The sequence below is a fragment of the Antechinus flavipes genome, chromosome 1 (genome assembly GCF_016432865.1).
Source record: "Antechinus flavipes isolate AdamAnt ecotype Samford, QLD, Australia chromosome 1, AdamAnt_v2, whole genome shotgun sequence".
In the NCBI taxonomy this organism is placed as follows: Eukaryota; Metazoa; Chordata; class Mammalia; order Dasyuromorphia; family Dasyuridae; genus Antechinus; species Antechinus flavipes.
The window spans coordinates 216,227,039-216,248,536 of NC_067398.1; the positions used below are offsets into that span (position 1 = coordinate 216,227,039).

General features: G+C 34.6%; 1 protein-coding gene across 2 annotated transcripts in view; it reads left to right on the forward strand.

Annotated features, from left to right (window-relative positions):
• Positions 1-21,498, forward strand: part of B9D1 (B9 domain containing 1) — a 46,490-nt gene that overhangs the window by 14,899 nt on the left and 10,093 nt on the right. Inside the window, exons 6-7 of one of the 2 annotated variants that reach the window (XM_051996652.1) lie at positions 10,392-10,459; positions 14,234-14,589. The exons of the other annotated variant lie outside the window; for it this stretch is intronic. Coding sequence (XP_051852612.1) covers positions 10,392-10,459; positions 14,234-14,376 — 211 coding nt within the window. The 3' untranslated portion in view covers positions 14,377-14,589. Of the gene's footprint in view, positions 1-10,391; positions 10,460-14,233; positions 14,590-21,498 lie in introns of those variants that run through there. 2 annotated transcript variants of the gene reach the window in all.

The following is a 21,498-nucleotide window of genomic DNA, read 5'->3' on the forward strand; positions in this document are numbered from 1 at the left end:
CAGAACTAAACAGTTCTCCTGTTGCACAGGGAGAATTGGATTAGGAAGGTAAAAATAACTCGGGAAGAAAATAAAAAATGCAAATAGTTCACATTCGTTTCCCAGTGTTCCTTCTCTGGGTGTAGCTGTCTCTGTCCATCATTTATCCATTGAAACTCAGTTAGGTCTCTTTGTCATAGAAATCAAGAGTGGAAAATTCTTAAGGGGAATTTCTCTATAAATGAAATGATAGCTCTAGACTCTATTCATATTTTAAAAAGAAGAATTAAGTCAAAAATTAAACTGACTTCTTGATGTCATTGATAGTAATCTTTTTTAGTTTCAGTTCTACCTTTTGAAATTTAAAAACCTTCAATTTCTATCAAAAGGCTATGGTATCAAAAATTAATACCATTAAAATAATAATAAATTGGGCAACTAAGTGGCGCAGTGGTTAGAGCACCAGCCCTGAAGTCAGGAGGACCTGAGTTCAAATACGATCTCAGACACTTAACATTGCCTAGTTGTGTGACCCTGGGCAAGTCACTTAATCCCAGACACCTCAGAAAAAAAAAATTAATAATAATAATAATAAATTCTATTTGAAATTACTATTATCATCTCCTCAAAAGTCTAAAACTTTCTATGCAAATTGTATATGAAGTTATAAACTATCCATCTGCTCTACCAGATTGTATGGCTTAGCTATACACAATAGATAAGATAAACAAAAGGCAGAGAGCAGGAAGTCTTTGCCTGAAAATCAAAACTCAAGTTGCTGTTTTCCTCCTCAAGCCTCTCCTCAGCATCCCCTTCCTCTATCTTCTCAGCTAAAGCCCATGTCTCATATTGTACTATAAAATTCACCTTCCATTTTTTTTTTTAAATAAATTTGCGAAGTATTTTAAGGCAACAATCCTGTGAGGGTTATAGTAGTTCAAGTATTATAATGTCTGTTAGTAAATGGGTCACATAGGCTTAAATGCTATAATATATATAAAATTACGTTTTTGACCTTAAATGCTATATAAGAGTTAGCTATTTTATCCATATTATATATGAGGAAATTAAGACTTAGAAAGTTTAAATTGTGCTTCTAGTCACACAACTTAGTGTGTGCTCCAAAGTTTCAATACAAAAGCTATTTAAAAACTAAGGCTTTTGGAATACTCTGTATAAGAGGCAGGATTGAACCTCTATCTAACATGACTTTAAATTCAATGTGCTATGATATTTGTTTTCTGAACCAAATAAAAAACAAAAAATTGAACAGAGCATATCTTTATAATATTCAGCTTTCTTTTAGTGGCAGAATGTTTTAATGAAAAGAACATTGGGTTGGGGAATAGCAAATCTGGTTTCCAGTTTAATTTCTATAATACCTGGGAGCTAGACAAGATATTCTATAAAGTTTCATATTATATGTTTAACTTTCTGGGAAAATTATTGACTTCTTGGATCTCTGATCTAGTTTTCTTATATGAAAGGAGTTTGGACAGATTAACTTGAAAGCTTTTTTTCTAGCCCCAAAATTTGACAATTCAGCAAAATCCCAGAGTTGTTTCTGAACTCACAAAGCTTATTTATAGCAAGATAATTAAAACCTCACTTTGCAAATACATTTACAAACTAGTTAGACTTGCTTTGCCTTCTAATATACAGTGATGACAGCTTGATAATTTTTAATGTACTAATACCATGAAAAGAATAATTAAAGGCAATGAAACTAAATATTTTATTTTCATAATCTTTCTTTTATTTATTTCTACTAAATATCTCTGCTTCATTTCTTACTTTAGCTTTAATTACTGAATGGGTGTTGCTTCAGACAAACTGAGACCAGTTAAAGATTTTATCTTCAAAAGGCCAGGTCTATGGTGGGATCCAGAGCTCTCTCCTATCATGCTGATCTATATCTATCCACTAGACCCAGATGGCTCTGGAGGGAAAAGTGAGGCAGGTGACTTTGCCCAGCCCTCTCTCATTTCAGTCCAATTCACTTGCATGTCATAGTATCACCTCTCTGATGTGTCTTCGAAAATAAAGGACAAACAACAACAATTAGAGATCTCATCATAAAATTGTTACATCCAAATTATTTTGCTTAAAATTTTGCTGTCTAAAAGCTAATCTAATATGATTTTTAAAGGTAATTTTGGGGATCAATTATATAATTCCATATATGTCACCTGAATATTTTTAATAAATATTTTTGCATATTATTGAATGAAAATGTCACCCAGCACGCTGCCACAATTCTTATGTTCTGTCATTTAGTGTTTTTATTATTGAAATGGAGAGAGAGAGAGAGAGAGTATTCTTAAGAATTTTTAAGTGGCACTAATCTAGAAGGTATGACTGGTATGTTTTGATGGTCAAATTAAGGGGAAGGAGGAGTGGTGCAGTAACACTTAGGGATCATAGGATTTAAGATGGAAGAAATCCTCTCATTATATAGACGACAAAATTGAGACCCTGTGAAGTTAGGTGATTTGCTTAAAGTCATACAGAAATAAGTTAGCAGAGTTGGGATTCTATTGCATATCCTCTGACTCTATGACCAGATAGCTTGGTGGCACAGTGCATAGAATATCAGACCTGAAGTCAGGAAGACATCTCTCTGAGTTCAAGTGTGACCTAATATAACCTAGACAAGTCACTTAATCCTGTTTATCTTAGTTCCATCTGTAAAATGAGCAGGAGAAAGAAATGGCAAAGTGCTCCAGTGTCTTTGCCAAGAAGACCCCAAATGGGATCACAAAAAGTTGGATATGACTTAAATACAGTCTTCAGATATTTGAAGGACTAGTATGTGGAAGAGGGAAGAGGCAGGCTGTGATGCAGACTAAGTTGCAGGGAGACATATTTAAGATAAAGATAAGGAAGAATTTTATAAGAATTAGAGCCTAGTTTCTTCACAAAGAAACAAATTCTCTGTTACTGGCTGATTTAAGGACTGGGTGACCATTTATGAGAGATGTTGTAAAGAATGCCTGCTTTGTGCCCAGACTAGATGGTCTCTGCTGTCCTTTCCAGCTCTTTGACTCAACGAGATAACAGGTATATTCTGAACCATTTAAAAGATGACTGCAAAAACAAAGCAAAACCAAACACAAACAAACCAAACCTCTTTAATATTTTAGAGTTTCCAAAAAAGAGGAAAATTGTTAAACTTCTATGTGTAGAAATCAGAATGACATCCATTTCTTTTGTGCACAAATACTTGTAAGATTTTTTTTTTTTTTGATATAAGCTGCTTCAGGAATTACTGTGAGATGGTTGTTATTAAGGGTATAACAATGGGGAAAATAAAATAAGAATGTAGTAAAAAATATAGTGTAGTAGTAAAAAGATCTTCTGGAGTCAGAAGGATCTTGATTTTGAATCCTCTTTCTTACATTTACTAGCTTTGTAGACCTGGACATTTCTTTTCACCTCTAATTCTTAATTTCCTTATTCTTAAAATGAGTCTAATAATATCTGTACTACCTTTCATAGAGGGTAGTCATAGAGAAAGTATCTTAAACCTTAGAAGTGCTATATAAGTTATCAGTATTAATAACAGTTGAAAAATGAGTGAAACCTTTTTAAGTGACAGCTTTACTTTTGATATATGAATATCCTCAATTTCATAATTATGATAGTCTCTCTATGAATAATAGCATCTTTTAACTAAACTAACCCACTATATGCACTGAGTACAGTATTCTACCACCCTAGCTTTTCACTTCTGCATAGAAGGGTTGGAATGCAATCAAATTAAACTCCTTGAAACTAAAGATTAAAGTCTATAAAGCGGTATCTACTATGATATACAACATTTTCAAAAAATCTTAGTGCATTTTAAAGTTATTAAAGCCTAAATTTAATATTGTTCAGCCTGGTTTTCTCATGTAAAAATGTAAGATAATTTATAAACTTGTAAAATCCATTTTTTTTTTTTACTAAGTACGATAATCAAGGAAAAATATTTAAACAATTAATCTGTAAAGTAGAAGACTAAAAAGACAGTCCTACAGCATACAGAGGTTTAAGATCCCATAGTATAGTAGAAGAAAATGCTGAACAGTTTCATTGAGGGAGAAATATAATAAGAAAGGAGAAGATAGAAGTATGTATTCTAGGGGCCTGGGTATGACACCCTGGTAAAATCTGGTGAATTGTTATAGGGTTATTTGGGTTAGTGCAACCCAGGCATTAATGGGAGGCAAAGAAAAGCTTGAACCTGGAGACTGGTGCTGATTTAGGGGAAGGGAGGTCAGCTAATTAACATTCGGACTTTTTGCCCATGGGAAAAGGGAATTTCACTCATTACTAAGCTTTACATTGACAGGATGATTCAGGATATTAGCTTCCTGCTAGCTTCTTTATTGGGGTGGAAGGATACTAAGTCTTTTTTTTTTTTTTTAATAGCTTTTTATTGACAAAACATATGAATGGGTAATTTTTCAACATTGACACTTGCAAAAACTTTTGGTCCAACTTTTCCCCTCCTTCCCTCTACCCACTCCCCTAAATAGCAGATAGTCCCATACATATTAAATAAAAATGTTAAATACAATATATGTATACATATTTATACAGATACTAAGTCTTTAAACAGAGTTAATGAATTTCTTAATAGTTCTGCAAATACTTGCATTTGTGAATTTCTAGAAAATTGGTACCTAAGAAAAAAATAACAATCACAAATTTTGGAGTGCAGTAAACAGGGAAAGCAAGTGTACACACACACGCACACACACATATACATACACACAGAAGAGGCAATATAAACAAATAGCAGTTCATTCCTGTAGATGCAAGAAACTCTGCATAAGAGGAGATGGGTCATTCAGAAAATATTCCCCAAATTGGGGTTCAGGTGACAAAATTATATATCCTCAAAATGGACTTGGTTAAGAATAGATAATCAGTGTCAGATGTAGGAAGAAGTATTACTAATCAGACCCAATTGTGCTCGAAAAGTTCTTGAAGTCCCTTATCAATTATAGGTAGATTTTTTTTATTGGGAGCACAAACCAGTGGATCTAAGACAGTAAAAGGAAAATGACTCAAAAAAAGTTCATCCAGACATATATTAACAGTGGAAAAGCACAAACTGGCTATTTTGCCTATCTGTCTCTATGGACATTAGGGTCACTTAGCATTAGTGACTTCTTATTGGAGTCCTATCATTATGAATAAAACTTCAAACTATAACATCAAACTATATAAAATTTAAAATGATCACATCTTTATACATAATACATATTAGCTAATGTTTAGTCTTCATATGTATATATTCTGTTCACACCAAAAAAAAGATACAAATTTTCATATATTGTAGCAAAAAAGTTTATGTGAAAGTGGATCTCCACTATATTCTTTTTAAAAGGTATATAAGTGTTACTGTAAGAGCTATTCTATTTTTCTATGTTTACTTTTGAATTTCTTAATTATTTGCATTTTTTAAAATGCTTCAGTGACTGATTTTTCTTAACTTATTCTTTTTGGGGGCAAGGTTATTGTTAGTTGATACTATATATTTTTTCCTTGTTTCTGTTCATTTCACTCTGCATCAATATATATATAGTTCTTTCCAAGTTTCATTGAAATTGTTCTTTTGATCATTTCCTATAGGACAATAATATTCCATTACATTTATATCACTATAGTGTTTTTGATTATTCCCCAGTTGATGAGTACCTCTTTTGTTTCCATTTCTTTGCCTCAGTAAAATTGCTCTGTATATATTTTTGTGCATAAATTACCTTTTCCTCCTCCTTTGATTTCTTTTTAGTGGTATGGCTTAGTCAAAGGATATGCAGAGTTTAGTGACTTTTTGGTTATAGTTCAAAATTGCTTTTTAGAATAGCCTCAAAGCAGTGCACGATTCCATGAACAATATACCAATGTGCCTTTCTTCCCTTTTTTTAGCCATCTTTGCTATTATGATAGGTAGGAAATGGATTCTTAAAGTTCTTTTAATTTGCATTTCATTAGTTACCAGTGATTTGGAGCATTTTTTTATTTGTCTGGTGATAGTTTGGATCTTTTCCTTTTTTCTGTTAATATTCTTTGACTACCTATCAGGGAATGACATTCTTATATCTGTTTAGTCAGTTTTCTCTATATTTTGACTTCCTTTGGTGTATATGTCTAACAATGGAATCTGCAGAACATAGAATTTGCATGTTTTGGTCATTCTTTCCCATAATTCCAGATTGATTGCCACAATGGTTGGACCAATTCACAGGCCTACCAGCATTGCACTAAGTATACCTGTCTTTTCACAACTCTTCCAACACTGACTATTCCCATCTGTGCTATCTGGTAGGTTGCTATTATTATTCCAGTTTTATGGATAAGGAAATTAAGGCTTATGTGAGATGGGATTTGAACCAAAGTGTTCCTGATTTCAAATCCAGAATTTTATTCACTATATCAGGTCACCTTTATATAGGCAGTTCTGTATAGAAGATAATCACAGAATTAATGTTAACAAACCTTCAAGTCATCTTTGACTTTTTCTCCCCAATATAATTTAGTTACCAAGGCCTGTTAGTTCTATCTCTGTAGTATTTCTTTCATCTGTCTCTTTCATTTCCATTTCCACTATTACAATAGCTGCCCAACTTCATGTCTCTTTTGTCTCTCCTTTATTCACTTTCTTCTCTAGATACTGCCAGATCATTTTACTTATTTACACTTTTGATCACATTGTCCTTCCATCATCCTTTTATTTCCAAATAAAATTCTAAACTTTTCCTTTTTCTAGCATTTCAAGCTCTCTGTGGCTCCATTCTGCCTATATCTACCACTACACTGTAATTAAATTGGATTTTTTTTTCCCCTAAGTATTGTTCATGAAGGGCAGGATTCTATGTTGCAGATGCCCTTTCCCTTCCACACCAATACTTGGTTAATTCCTACCTGTCTTTTAAAACCCATTTTAAATGCCACAACCTCTATGAAGTCTTCTGTCCCCATGTTCTACAGAGTTCCCTCTTCCTCTTTTTCTTTTAGAATCCTTTACATTTCTTTTGTGACTTTTTTTTTAATTTTTCTAATCTGAATTGAAATTTGTACTTGTTTGTTCTTTCACTAGATTTAAACTCTTTAAGGGTAGGCAAGGAATGTATCTTTTTCAAGTTTGTACCTTTCTTGACAGATAATAATACTATGCTTTTCACATAATAAACCTTTGATGAATGTTTATTGAATTTGAGTGATCCTTTTTATAGTGTGAAAGTGAATAAAGAGTTGCTTTGAATTGACAAAAAATGTTTTCTTTTGCTTTTCTCTTCAGGTTTACTCCTCCAGCTAGTACATTTTCTTTTGTCATTGTAGGAATAGGAATGGCCTGTTTTGGTATTTGAAAATCCTTTCAAGTCATCCTTGATTATTAACACTAAAGAGAATCAAAAGTATAATTTATCTAAACGGTATATAATCAAAATATCAAGTATATTTGGAGTTTGAAATGTGTATTTGAATTTAGTTGTGTATGATATTTTGGGAATTAAAGCAAAACACTGAAGTTGTGGTTAATACTTCATTCAGAAGAAGCCAAAAGTGGTTTCTCTATCCTGCCTCTGGTTTAATTGTTCCCTAATTAAGCTAGTAAAGGTAATGGAGCGTGCATGTAAAGCCTTTCATAGAAGAGTGTCAGGGCAGCACGGTGGTGCAGGGGGTAGCCAGGTGGCACAGTGAATAGAGCACCAGCCCTGAAATCAGGAGGACCTGAGTTCAAATCTGGTCTTAGGCACTTAACACTTCCTAGCTGTGTGACCCTGGGAAAGTCACTTAACCCTAAATGCCTCAGGAAAAAAAAAAAGTGTCCATAAAGCACAAAATATGCCAAAACTCAAAGCTTGATTTAAACTTAAAATCAAAACTAATTTTCCAACTCTTTGTGAGAAAGAATTGAATTCTTATTGGACATTTTCCCTTCTAGAACTCTGCAGAGTCTTGAATATCAGAAAGAGAAGACATAGCAGAAAACTATTTTGCCTCAAAGGAGGTGTCATTACAACTTGGAAATTCTTGTTGAAACTCATTGCCATTAAAATCTTCTTCCTTTCTTCTTACTTCCAAGTAAGCATCTAGAGATATAAAATTTCCCCTAATAACCACTTTGGCTGCAATTCCACAAATTTTGGTATGTTGTCTCATCATTGTCATTCTCTTAGAATTAAATTATTGATTGTGTTTATGATTTGCTGTTTCATTCTTTAGGGTCAGATTATTTAGTTTCCAATTAATTTTTGGTCTTTTTTCCCCTGACTCTCTATTACATGTAATTTTTATTGCATCATGATCTGAAAAAGATGCATTTAATATTTCTGCCTTTTTGCATTTAATTTTGAGGTTTTTATGTTCTAAAAGTTTGTAAATTTTTGTATAGGTTCCATGAAACTCTGAGAAAAAAAAAAAGTATATTATTTTCTGTCTCCATGCAATTTTCTCCAAAGATCTACAAAGAACTTCTTCTCTAGGAATTTGAATGCTATACTACTTGGTGCATATGTGTTTAGTATTTAGTGTTTAGTTTACTTCATTATTTATGGTGCCTTTTAGTAGGATGTAGTTTCTTCCTTATCTCTTTTAGTTAGATCTATTTTTGCTTTTGCTTGATCTGAGATCAGGAGCTCTACCCCTGCTTTTTTTTTTTTTTTTTTTTAACTTCACCTGAAGCATAATAGATTGTGCTCCAGCCCTTTACCTTTACTCTGAATGTATCACTCTGCTTTAAATGTGTTTCTTATAAACAACATATTGTGGAATTCTGGCTTTTAATCCAGTCTACTATTCGCTTCTGTTTCATGGAAGAGTTCATCCCATTCACATTCACAGTTATAATGGCTAATTCTGTATTTCCCTTTATTTTATTTGCCCCAAGTTATGCTTTTCTCTTTCCTTTTCCCCTTTCCCTCCTCCCCAGTATTTTGCTTCTGATCCCCACCTTCTTCAAACAGCCCTCCCTCTTTACATTTCCCCTTTCTTATACCTTTCCCTTACTACTTCTGTTTTCCCTTCTACTAGTCTTTTCTTTTCCTCTTTCCCCTCCTACTTCCCTATAGCATGAGACAAGTTTCTCTGGGAAGCTAAATAGGTCTTATATTCTCCCTTTGAGCCAAATCTGATGAAAGTAAGATTCCACACAATGTTAATCCCCCTTCCTTCTTTCCCTCAATTATAATAGGTTTTCTTTACTTCTTCATGAAATATAATGTACTTCATTTTACCTCTATTTTCCTCATCTTCAGTACAACCTCTTTTCCACCTCTAGTTTCTTATTTATGTTATCACAATAAAATTAAATTATACCTGCAGTCTCTAAGTATATCCATAGCAGGGATACAGTTCTTGAGAGTTCTTTTCTTTTTCACTTTTTTATGCTTCTCTAGAGTTCTATGTTTGGAGATCATATTTTCTATTCATCTCTGGTTTTTTCATCAAAAATAGAGGACATTCACCTGTTTCATTGAATATCCATCTTTTCCCCTGAAAAATGATGCTCAGTTTTCCTGGAGAGTTGATTCTTGGCTGCATTCCAGATCTTTGGCCTTTTGGAATATCATATTCTAGGCCCTTTGATCCTTTAAGGTGAAAGCTGCTAGGTCCTAGGTAATCCTGATTGTGGCTCCTCCATATTTGAATTGTTTCTTTCTGAATACTTGTAATATTTTTTCCTTGGTCTGATAATTCTGAAACTTAGCTACAATATTCCTTAATGCTTTCCTCCTACTGTTGTTCTCCAGTTTCCTGAATTTCCACTATAGATTAGGCTAAGACCACCCAAAATTGCCTTTTGCCTTAGTAAATATTCTCAAAGAATTATGGAACAGTGCTTCACTTTAACACACACACCCCCTCTTCACAATTGAATTCGTTTGGAAAAACAGTTCTTTAGATGATTACAGAGGAAAAAGCTTTATAAATGTAAATGCGTTATTCCAGAAGAGACTTTAAAGGTTTGGCAGAAAGAATTTATTTTACTTATGTGTCAGCCTCTGGCCTAGAACTCTGATTTTGTTGGCAGAGGGAACTCTAGACTACTCCCGCCACTTGGTCAGACTGGCGCCCTCTCTGTGGTATAGAGCCTTAGGGGAGTGACTGTAACACAGAGAGGATGTATGACTTGCTCTGTGTCACACAGCCAGATGGGTTGAGGTAGGACTTGAATCTGGGTCTTCCTAGTCCTAAGACTGGCTTTCTGTCAGCCATTACATGCTGCCTCTCATTTCACTCATACCAATTTTAATTTTCCTCTGGATACTTTTGAAGAAGAAAGAGAATTTTTGTTTGTTTTAAATCAGGAAGTATATAACAAATTCATTATGATGAAATTTCTTTACTTCAGATTGTAAAATTTAAGTATATGTTTAATGAGTCATTTTACTTCTTTTGTTGCTTTGTTTTTCTAGCTGGTTCATGGGACGAAGGCCTGAATACACAGACCCCAAGCTAATAGCTCAGGGAGAAGGAAGAGAAGGTAAAATTTAGGCTCTTTAACAAGCAAAATTAGCAAGTTTCCTTATTTTAAACTCAGATTTCATTCCACATGTATACAGTAAATGTTTAATTTTAAAATTTGTGTATATAAATACAACATATACTAACAGGTAACTAAAAGAAGCTATAGAAATATCATTCAGATAAAGCATTAAAATAACAAGTATGCCAGACTACACAGCTCCAAAGAGATCTGAATGAAAAATTGTCCAAGAGAATGACAATATTTGTCAAAATTTTGGACAAAGAATATTTTTGGCATCAGATATAAACTGAGCTTTGAGAAGACAGTGAATGAAAAAGTCAAATATCCAAGAGAGTGAGAAAATCCTCCATTGTGCACTTGGGCTTTTCATGTTATAAGAGTCTGAACCAAGGGTTATATTTTTTAAGTTTTTCTCACATCTCTTGGCTTGTAGCTTCTTCCCAGGAAATCTGGGGAGAAATATAAGCAAGTTCTTATCAATCTAGGAAGATGGAATGACTTGGAAGCATATAGTTTGTGGTTTTTTTAAGAGAAGGAAAACAAAGCTGAGATCCTTGAATTAGACCTAAAATTGGATGTAGATCATAATCATAGTCCCAAATATGAGGGTAGATTTAGGGCTTAGAAAGGACCTTAAAAATCATGGACTCCAGTTCCATTTTGTAGGTGAGGACTCAGAGCTTAAGCCAGGGTTTGAACCCAGGTCATCTGATTAGAAAAATCCTCCTGACAACAGTGGTACAGAGTATAGCAGTAGTTCTTTTCTTTTCCATTTCCTGTCCTTTTTTCATGGCTTTCTACAGTTCTTTTGCAGTGTTTCAGACAAGATAAAAACAAGTCTCTTAAGTTTCTCCAGACTTTAGATGCCATGTGACTGGTGTAAGATTAAAGCAGTGCCCTCTTCCTTTTGTCTGGTTGCACCAATCCACCTCTCAGCATTTCCTCCCATTGTCTATCGCTTACAACCCCACCAATTACCATGCCTGATAGAGAAAATGAAAAAAACTTTCTTAGCAACCATTTGAAAATGGTTTCAAAGTAGCAATTAATTACCTTTTAAAATGAATAATCATTGACTCAGTCAGAATATCATTTCCTTTCTTACTTTGGCATCTGTTTTGAAGTCTTCTTGAAAGAGAAAATACATTATTATAAACAGCAAATAGGTTATTTGTAGATAGCAATTCATTCATTGTGAATGGGGTAAGTATACATCAATAGGTTAAATTTCTTTAGAAATAATTTTTTATTAATTATGATTAGGCAATAGAATGTTCTATCTAGAGAACAAAGCAAGTATTTTAAGTGGAATTATGTTTGTTGGAAACTATATTTGACATTGTAAATAATGTATGGAGTCTTCAATTTACATCACTGGGCAAGTGTATAAATTTTCTGTTGAATAGCAAGAATCTATTTAACAGCTTTCAAAATAATTTGTAGCCCTAAAACAAATACAACAAAAATAAAACAGGATATTAAATTTTGCTTTATGAAACTAATAAATTAGAGAATAAATCAATCATACATAAAGTTAATTTTATAGAATTTTAAAACTACCCTAAAACTTTACTGTTCATATAGGAGTCTATATTTTAAGTTTTATCTGCCTATCTGGCAGATAGATGACAATGGATAGAGTACTGGACCTGGAATTACCGAGACTTGAGTTCACATATAACCTCAGCACTTACTAGCTATATGATCCTGGCAAGTTTGTTTATCTTATTTTTCTCACATATAAAATGGGAATCATTATAGCATCTACTTCCCAAGGTTATTGTGAGGATCAAGTAAAATAATATTTTTAAAGTGCTAAGCACAGTGCCTGTCATATAGTAAGTATTTAATAAATGCTTGTTTCTTTCTTCTTTTTTTCTACTTTGGGCTCTGCCATAAACCAGACTCCCCCCGCTCCCAAAAAAAATGTTCATCATGAGCTGCTGATATAAAGCCATCTCTTCTTTCCAAAGACAAAAGGAAAATTCCAGAATGATTACTTAGAATAGCAAAATAACTTTTTAAAATGTTTTTCAGAATAGTAGACATATAAATCTTCCTTTTTTACAGAGAGGATGTAGGTAGGGAATGGTTAAGAAGCTTATCAGTATGCCACATAGCCTCTAAAATATGAATAATTGAATTGGCTAAGATTAAAAAAAAAAACTTAATATCACCAAAAGTCATTAAATCATTTTGAATTAAGGGAAGAAGGAGGAAAGTCCATGTGTATTATTTCCTTTAGGGCAGATCCAATCAGCAAATATCCCTGAAAAGGCAAAACTCAGGAAAAATATTATACTTCTCCCCTTCTCCCTCCTTAGAAAAGCTTTTCCAGCCCATTCTTCCTCTGAATTCCTGCCTGATAGTCCTATACTTTAATAAAACTCAGACTGCCAGTCTGGGTAGAAACATGGAAACTAATGGCCTTTTAGGGAGAGGCATCCATAATTTTGTAATCATCATATTCCCCTGTCCCTTTTAAATGCTTAGGGACAGTAAATGGAAACAATAAAAATATATGATTCTTTTATAATAAAGTACAATATTTAATAAGGAGCCAATAGAAGGTAGTCTGACATTAGTTTGAAAGTCTGCCATTAGTGCTGGGAAGGAAGGAACTTTATTATTTTTTCCCTTCCCCCCACCTTTTTGAAAATTAACTATCAGTGAAATGCTTTGGGACCCACCATTTGTTGATTGAATGTTGTAAAAATCTTTTTGTTTGGTGAGATGCTTGCTGTTGGTTGAATAAATTTTACATTCCACAAGGTTTCTAAAAAACTAGAAAGGCACAGTAGGAACTGTTATGAGCCCAGCAGCATTTTTTAGCAGAGTGATAAGTGCTATCTGAAGACTTGGCAGGGCCAGATAGACCATGGGCTGGGTGACTGTTCAAGTCTCTGCCTCCTCATAACACTGATCATTCCACAGAGCTTGAAGAGAGATGTAGACTGGAACAATCTGTCGTCTTTGCATTTCCAAGTCAGGGTTAGGACATAGATTCCAGGACAGAGATGGCAGCTTTATCTGGTCCAAACAAAAAGATGCGGTGGGAAGAAATTTACAATATTAGATCAAGAAAATAAAAAACAACTTATCTATGGCCTTCTAGTTATCCTTAATAAATGAAGTAAAGAAATAATTTAATTTGGATTCATCCCAAATAAAGCTTCAAAGAATGCGTTCACTTTTTAAGATGGTCTTCAAGGAACTTCAAGATGCTTATTTCATTCATTTAGTTCATTCATTGATTCATATATTTTTTTGATCTGCTAAGCTGAGCTCTGAATAAGACACAATTCCTGCCCTCAAAATAACTTGTAAGCTAGAAGTCACTTTTTTTGAAGCCAGAAAACAATAGAAAATTTCCTGTGGTTCTTTACATTCTTGATAGGAATTGTGGGGTTTGAATCTTGTTTGTGAGCTAGAACTTTTCATCAAATCTCTTCCTTCTTGAGGTCAAATGGGAGTTATTCGTGGTGTTGTTTCAATTATGATACAGCTCCCAGATCTGATTTCTTGTTTCTTGAACTACAAAAGTGCTGTATTCAGCTCATAGCTTAAAAGTTATGTAAACATGGATCCAACTAGCAGACCCAAAAATGTGAAAATAGTCTTCGGGCAGCATTTGTGGCTTAAGCATAGTGAATAGAAAGACCATCCTGGGCTTCTGGAGACTGCAGGATTTGAAGCTTCACTCTGAGTGATGTTCTGAAAGTTTCCATTTCCCTATAGGCTAATGCTGTGGTTTCTTCCCACTTATAGTTACAAGGGTTCGCTCCCAGGGATTTGTTACCCTTTTGTTGAATGTGGTAACGAAGGACATGAAGAAACTAGGCTATGATACCAGCACTTTGGACATGCAGACTTCTTCAGTAATAGATATGTCAGAAGGCATTCTGAAGTGATTATGAAATATGACCCATATCCTTTAACTTAAATAACATTTACCTTTCAATATGTTTATATCCAATCTCTTTTAAAGCCAAACTGCAGATGTATTCTAAATTTTACTGTTGTTTTGTTTATTTACTTAAGTGTCATTTTACCTATGTCACTTTGAAGCAACAGCATCTGTAACCAAATATTTTTATATAATAAATGATTTTATTATTGAAGAACTAAGTATTTTCATGGTTGTTTTTCTAAAGTCAATACTTTCAGTACTCTGACACTTTGGTGCAAGCTTAAAACAAATTCCATTTATTTTAATAATAGCAGTTAGAACTATAAATCAGATGACCGTTTTATATATTTTTCAGACTGTTTTGCACAAGATTAGTTTTTGGGTTTTTGTTTTTTATAGAAAATGTAACAAGTACTAGACTAGGAGTTAAGAGCCTTAGATTCTAGAGCCATTTATGACAATAAAATAATAATAATAAAATAATAATAACTATGTGATCTCGAGCAATTACTAAGGTTCCTTTCATTAAGTTGCTTCTGCATGTGTCCTATGTTGGACACTGAGGATTTAGCAAGATTAAATAAGGAATAATCCCTGCCTTTATAAAGTATGTTCTAGTAGGGACATATGAAACAATGACAAATAACTATCATAATATATAGTAACTTATGATAAATATATAAGAGAAAGTTCACAAAAGTCTGGTGCTTTCTTGTAATATGAAACCAACCCCAAGTTTTCAAAGGCTTGCCAGTAGACCACAAGCTCTAAGAAAGTTTAGCATGCAAGAAAAACTTTTGAGTACAATCCCAGCAACAAGTGGTGTTTATTCTCTGAAAATCAGCCTAAGTATTAAGTGGCTCCTTACTAATTGGTTGGCCACTATGTGATGAATTCTATGGTTGTGACAGCCTGTGAAACAGATCCTTAGTGGTTCCCTTCCACTTCTGTAGCAGTTGTGTCAAAGTACCTAAAAAAGCAGAGAGGGTGCTAAGAGTCACTGTTTTTATGTTGTTATAAATACATTAGTATTGTTGGTATTCTAAATGTAAGATCTTTGTGAGATCTTTTAGTGAACATACTGTAGGGACAGCAAAACATAAAATTATAAAATATGACAAAACCAGGAAACTAAAAAGGTCAAAAGTTTATAGACTATATTGAAGTCTCACTCCTGCGTATTAATAATTTTTAAAAATAAGACAGTTGGGAGGTGCCAGACCTGGTGAATAACATCATGTAAAATGATATTGACTGTATTTTGATGGTTGGAAACAATTTGTTATTGATAGATTTGAGAGTTATTTCTGAATTGTCAGATCATCAACTAATAAGACCAGACTTTAAAATCAAGCCCCAGACCATTATCCATAGAAGAAAAACCAAGTGGATGAAAAATGACTATTATCCAGACTATAATATGTAATTAAATGGATACTCCATCCATGGAGTTAGTCCATTAGTACATTTATCTTGGACAGACATCACAATGGACAGTAAACTAGGGAGTTAAGAGGAGGAAGAGGATTCACATTTAGTAAACTGATTAATGCTTTCAGTGGTCTAAGTACTCTCCTTGAATTAAAAATGCATTAAAATATAGTCTGTATTCAGGTGATGCTATAGTGTTATAAATCATGTGATCCCAACGTTTTTGAAGAATCAGATTAATCCAAAGAGTGGTGGTTTTAATACAATATCAGTTTTAAATGATGGGCAAAATGAAGCATAAAGATGTTTGACCAAAAATTGGTTGAGCCTTGTAATGAGAGTGAAGGATACTGGAGTGGGGGGTATTGAGGGAGGACTAGTACTCTGCGGGGAAGGACTCGCTGATTCCTGTTAGGGCTGCTTGTCTACCTTCAGGGTCTCCCTGTCACCCATTTCTCACGTAGGGGCCACACCCCAGTAATATGGTTTCTGCAGTTGGGCTAAACCAGGAACATCAACAGACCTTGAATTTGTCAGTGAGTTAAAGGGAAGTCTGCTTGTGAAGACTTTCTCTGGAAAAACGGGGAGGGGCAGTCAGAACAATCTATTCAGATGACATGAAGGCAACCTGAGCAGGCTGGGTGGAGCCCCAGCATCCCTTCAGTCTGAAGATGCTAGTGTCTGCCACTGCACGCTAGGCCTTCTCCAGCGGTCCTGACTCTCCTGCACGTGGATGATTCTGGGGGAGACCATCAAGCTGACAACCTCGTGTCATTCTGCCCTACTTCTATCCGGTGCCAGCATAAGTCAAGAGCACCCTGTGATGCCATTGGGCTTTTTTGGAAACAAAGGAAGAATACCAATGACAATAATAACAACTTTCATAATTTTGTGGCTCTCTCAGCACATTGGATGGACTCCTTCTGGAGAACCTTGAAGAGGACATACAAGAATGGCAAAGTATAAGAAGGCATGGGTAGATTATAATCTGCACTTCTGGAGAAATGACCTCAGTAGTTAGGAGACCATGACTCCATTAAGTATGAGAGACCCAGAGGGCAAGGCTGAGGATCATGGAATTTAGAATTAGAAAGCATCTTACAGATAATCTTCTCCAACATTCTCATTTTACACAAGTGGACAGTGAGGGTCTTAAAGATAAGTTGCTCAGGGTCATTGCAGGGGACCCAGTGCCTCTCATCTAGTTTTCTCCGTAGGTATAAGCTGTGTGTATAAGAGTGAGACACCAGCAGCCAGAGCAGAGATATACTCCTGGAAGAGGGGAATGAGGGCATAGTCCTGTTGCAAACTGGAACCAAGGGCACTTGGTGCTTGCCCTTATCTAAGGCCTTTGCCCAGTGATCTGTCAGATCATAATGGCAACCTTTGACTACTTCTGACTTTGAATAGTACTTCACTGAGCAGGATGAATAGACTTAGCTGCCAGATCCAAAAGGGGGTAGTACCACCGTTCTTGGTCCTGAAAGTCTTTTTTTGGTCACCTTTTTGCCACAGCTATGTGAGCAAAGAGATGGCTGTGTCTTGACACTTGTGTTACCATCTCTTCTCTTGCTGTCTTCCTAGAGAGCTTTTTCTGAAGACACAAAGTTTTAATCCAAAAGAAATATCAAGCAGAGAAGAGATGGTTAGACAGTTCTAAGGTAAGGCAGGTACATGGTGTAGTAGATAAAGCACCAGCCCCGAGTTTAAATCCAGCCTCAGGCATTTAACACTTCCTAGGTGTGTGACCCTGGGCAAGTCATTTAACCCCAGTTGCCTTGCCAAAAAAAGAAAGAAAGAAAGAATTCTGGGATATTTTTGCATACATTGGGACTTTCTGAAGACCTCTTAGAGTATACCATCAAAACTGTTGCCCAGTCATTATTCTTCAAAAGAGAGACTGAAGGTTGGGGAGAAAGAGCCCTACATACTTTCATACATAGTCACAAAAACAGTTCCCAGGGGATAGGGTCATTTGTGATTGGGACAAGAAGCACCAAATTTTTTACTCCCAAACAGAGAGTCTTGAATTTCTAGGCTTTCTGATAAACGGTTATGTATTTAGGGGCCAGAAGGATCTAGCTTTAAACAAGATAGATATTGCCATGTGACTTTTGGTATTTGTGGAGAAATCATCTCTTCAAAAGATAGGCTAGGCTGAAAACAGAAACTAGTTCAATACACTTTAAGAGAATTCTTTGGAGAATATAACCTTATTAAAAAGTAACTAGGGAACTGGGTCTGTTTGGGAACATTTTAAGTTTTTTTAAATTTAATACTGTCACCCAAGGGGACTTCCTTAGCAGGCATCCACTGCCTGGTATTTCACATAATCACAGAATTAGGAAGGCCCTTGGAGACTACTTGGTTCAATCTGTTTGTGAACAGGAAAGCAGCATCTGCAACAAGTGATAATCCAACATTTTCTTGAGGATATCTTAATGAAGGGAAACCCTTGACCTACCAAGATAGCTTATTCTACTTTTAGACGGCTCTAATTATAAGAAAATTTTCCTTACATCTAACCTAATATATTCCTCTTTACAGTTTCTATTATCCTTAATTTCCCCTGTTCTCCCCCAAGTCTTTTCTGGGCCATATTCATCTTAGTTCCTGTAATTTATATTGATATGATGTAGTCTCAAGTTCCCCAACTATATTAATGTCTCTTTTGGACACGAGATTGTAAAATCCTTTCTGTAATATCCAGAACTGAACACAATAACTCAGATATGGTCTGACCAGAACAGAGCATAGTAGTGCTCCATTTTAGGTACTATAATGCAGGTCAAGATAACATTAGTTCTTTTGATTGTCATCTTACACAACTGACTGCAAGTTCACTGAAGCACATATAAGAACTATTGTCTAGCCATGTTTTTTGTATCCTATACTTAAGCAATTGATTTCTCACACTGAAGTTTAAAAGGTGCTTACTAATTCAATACATTAACCTTTGGGGATATTTTTGGATCCTGACTATCATCCATATTAATTATATCTATCAGTCTGTATCACCTGCAGATTTCATAATTATCACATCTATGCTTTAGAGTAAGTCATTGATAAATATTTGAATAGCACAGAACCAAGGAGAGACCTGGAATATCCATCTAGAATTCTCCCTTCAAACTGATATTGGTCCATTAATTATTGCTCTCTGGAATCAAAGAATAATGGATATAAAGTTGTAAAGTGCTGTAAAAATATCAGATGTAATTATTACCACTTAGATACAATCACTTGACCAGTTCTGAATCTATCCCACTTATTGTTATCTAGCCCATTTCTCTCCATGCTATATTCAAGAAGAGCCTAAGAGACTTTGTCAAATATTTTGCTTAAATCTTAGCATACTATATCTATGACATATCAATTTAGTTATTGTCAAATAAGAATATGAAAGTAATCTGGCATGATCTGGTTTTGATAAATCCCTGCTAACTCTTATTGATCAATGCTTTTTAAATACTGTAAAATTTTAGGGATTTAATTTAATTCTAGGAATTTAAATCAAACATGTTAGCCCATAATTTGCACACTCCACCTTCTTCTCTTTCTTTCAACATTAGGACATTTACCAGTCTCCAACAGTATTTCTTCAGTTATTTTCAGAAATCATCAAGAGTGGCTGAGGAGAGACTTCTACAAGTTCTTTCAGGACCCTGGGATGCAGTCCATCTCACTAAATCACAAAATGGCTCATATAACTCTTAACTCCTCCTTGTAGATATTTTTGGTTCCAAGTCCCTATTAGCAATTTTTATTCTATCTTTCTCAGTCTAAAGTCTATTCCCCTTGGCAGATAAAAATGAAATAAATGTCAAATTCTCTGCTGTCAGTTACTAATTTCTCTATCCTATCATCTCACGCAAAGCTTCTTAAAATGTGAGTTGCCATCTTATATGGGATCATGTAACTGAAAGTGGGGATCACTGAAAATCTGGCAATTGTAAAAGGTATCAAAGATTCCAAGGTTTAATTCTTTGTAAAAAATAACCAAGCACATAAATCTTATTAGTATGCAAATTTATTTTTGTCTTTAATAAATGGTAAAATTATATGTATACCAGAGAATTGTTTTAACTTTCAATAAATGTTTGATTTATATACCTATTTTATATACTTGTATACCCAGAATCACATAAAAATTTCTCAGGTGAAAAGGGGTCACAAGTGGAAAAAGTTTAAGAAGTCCTGATATAAAGGCCTTTTATTAATTTATTTGATAAATAATGAGAAAATGCTTATTAATTACTAAGGCTAAATAACAAACATTGTGCTAACGCTAGAGATGCAAATACAAAAGAGAAGTAGTAACTTTCCTCAAGAAGCTTATATTCTAACCAGAGGAGACAACACATTGAGCGGAATAGTGGATGTCTTGATCTATTGGGCAGTCCATAGACTTGCCCTTCCAGAAGCTATTGTATTGTCAGTCTCAGTCACTCAATATATTGGATGATTCTGCCTCACTGCTTTTTAATGGGAAAGTATTATGGGGAAGAAGCTATTGGTGGTGTATTGATTGTGATTCCCAAAGTAAAAGAAATGTATAAACCCCTAGTAGGCAGGGGGCACAGGCAGGCTGGAAATGAGGATCAGGGAGTGCTGAGCTGAACAACCTAGCTGCGGCTGGGCTTGGTTTCTCTGGTGTGGAGGGTGGAGCAACAGTAACAGTAGTAGGGCAGTAAATCGCCAGGAGGAAAATGAGGGTGACTGGTCCCAGGGAATGCAGATGCCAAATCCCTCTCTTCCTCCCCCTCCCCCCCAATTTGTCTAAAACTGTCTTTGTTACACTTAATATTCATTGCCAAGTACAGCTTAGTAGTTGCTACTAATGATGTTCTTTTCTGTTCTTTTTCTTATTGATGCTTTTCATTACCATTCATTTCCAAAAATAATCCTCCCCTACCAGAAGCCTTCCATTGACAAACAAGTTTGAAGAATGAAAAAAACAAAAAAACAAAAAAACCCCACATTGACCCTATTTGACGATATGCAACATTCCACTCCCATAAGCCCCACCTTTCCAGTAAAAGAAAGTACATTTTCTCAACTCGGGGGTCAGGTCAGTCGTTATAATTATTGCCACTGAAGTTTCATTTTATTGGTTTTTTCCTTTTATATTACAGTGGTTAGCTATTATTCTGCTGACTTCACCCTTTTTTATTATTCTTATAGGATCATGTTACTTTTATAGTCATCTTCAGTTCCTACTCTTGGTCCTCTGTGTCTCAAAAATCGCAGAGATGGTGAATTCCTTGTGCTTCTATGCTGATCTCTTTAAACAGTTCTCTTTTGTTGTTTTTTTTTAGGCTATATTTTGCTTTGACACAAAAAGTCCTTTCCAGCTAGTAATTCTTCCCCATAATACTTTCCCATTAAAAAGCAGTTAGGCAGAATCATCCAATATATTGAGTGATTGAGACTGACAATACAAGTAACTTTCTGCTTATTGTTATGTAACAAAAAGAAAGTGTATTTTAATATCAGTCATCTAGAAACAACTTTAGCTTTTGGGTTATACCTGAATTCTGTTGTCATATAATATTGTGTTCATTTACATTAGTATAATCATTATATATATTATTTTGGTTCTCCTTTTTCATTCTGCAAAGTTCTCTAAGTTTATCATTCCTTGCAGCACAGTAAAATTCCATTACATTTATATGATAATAACAATAATAGC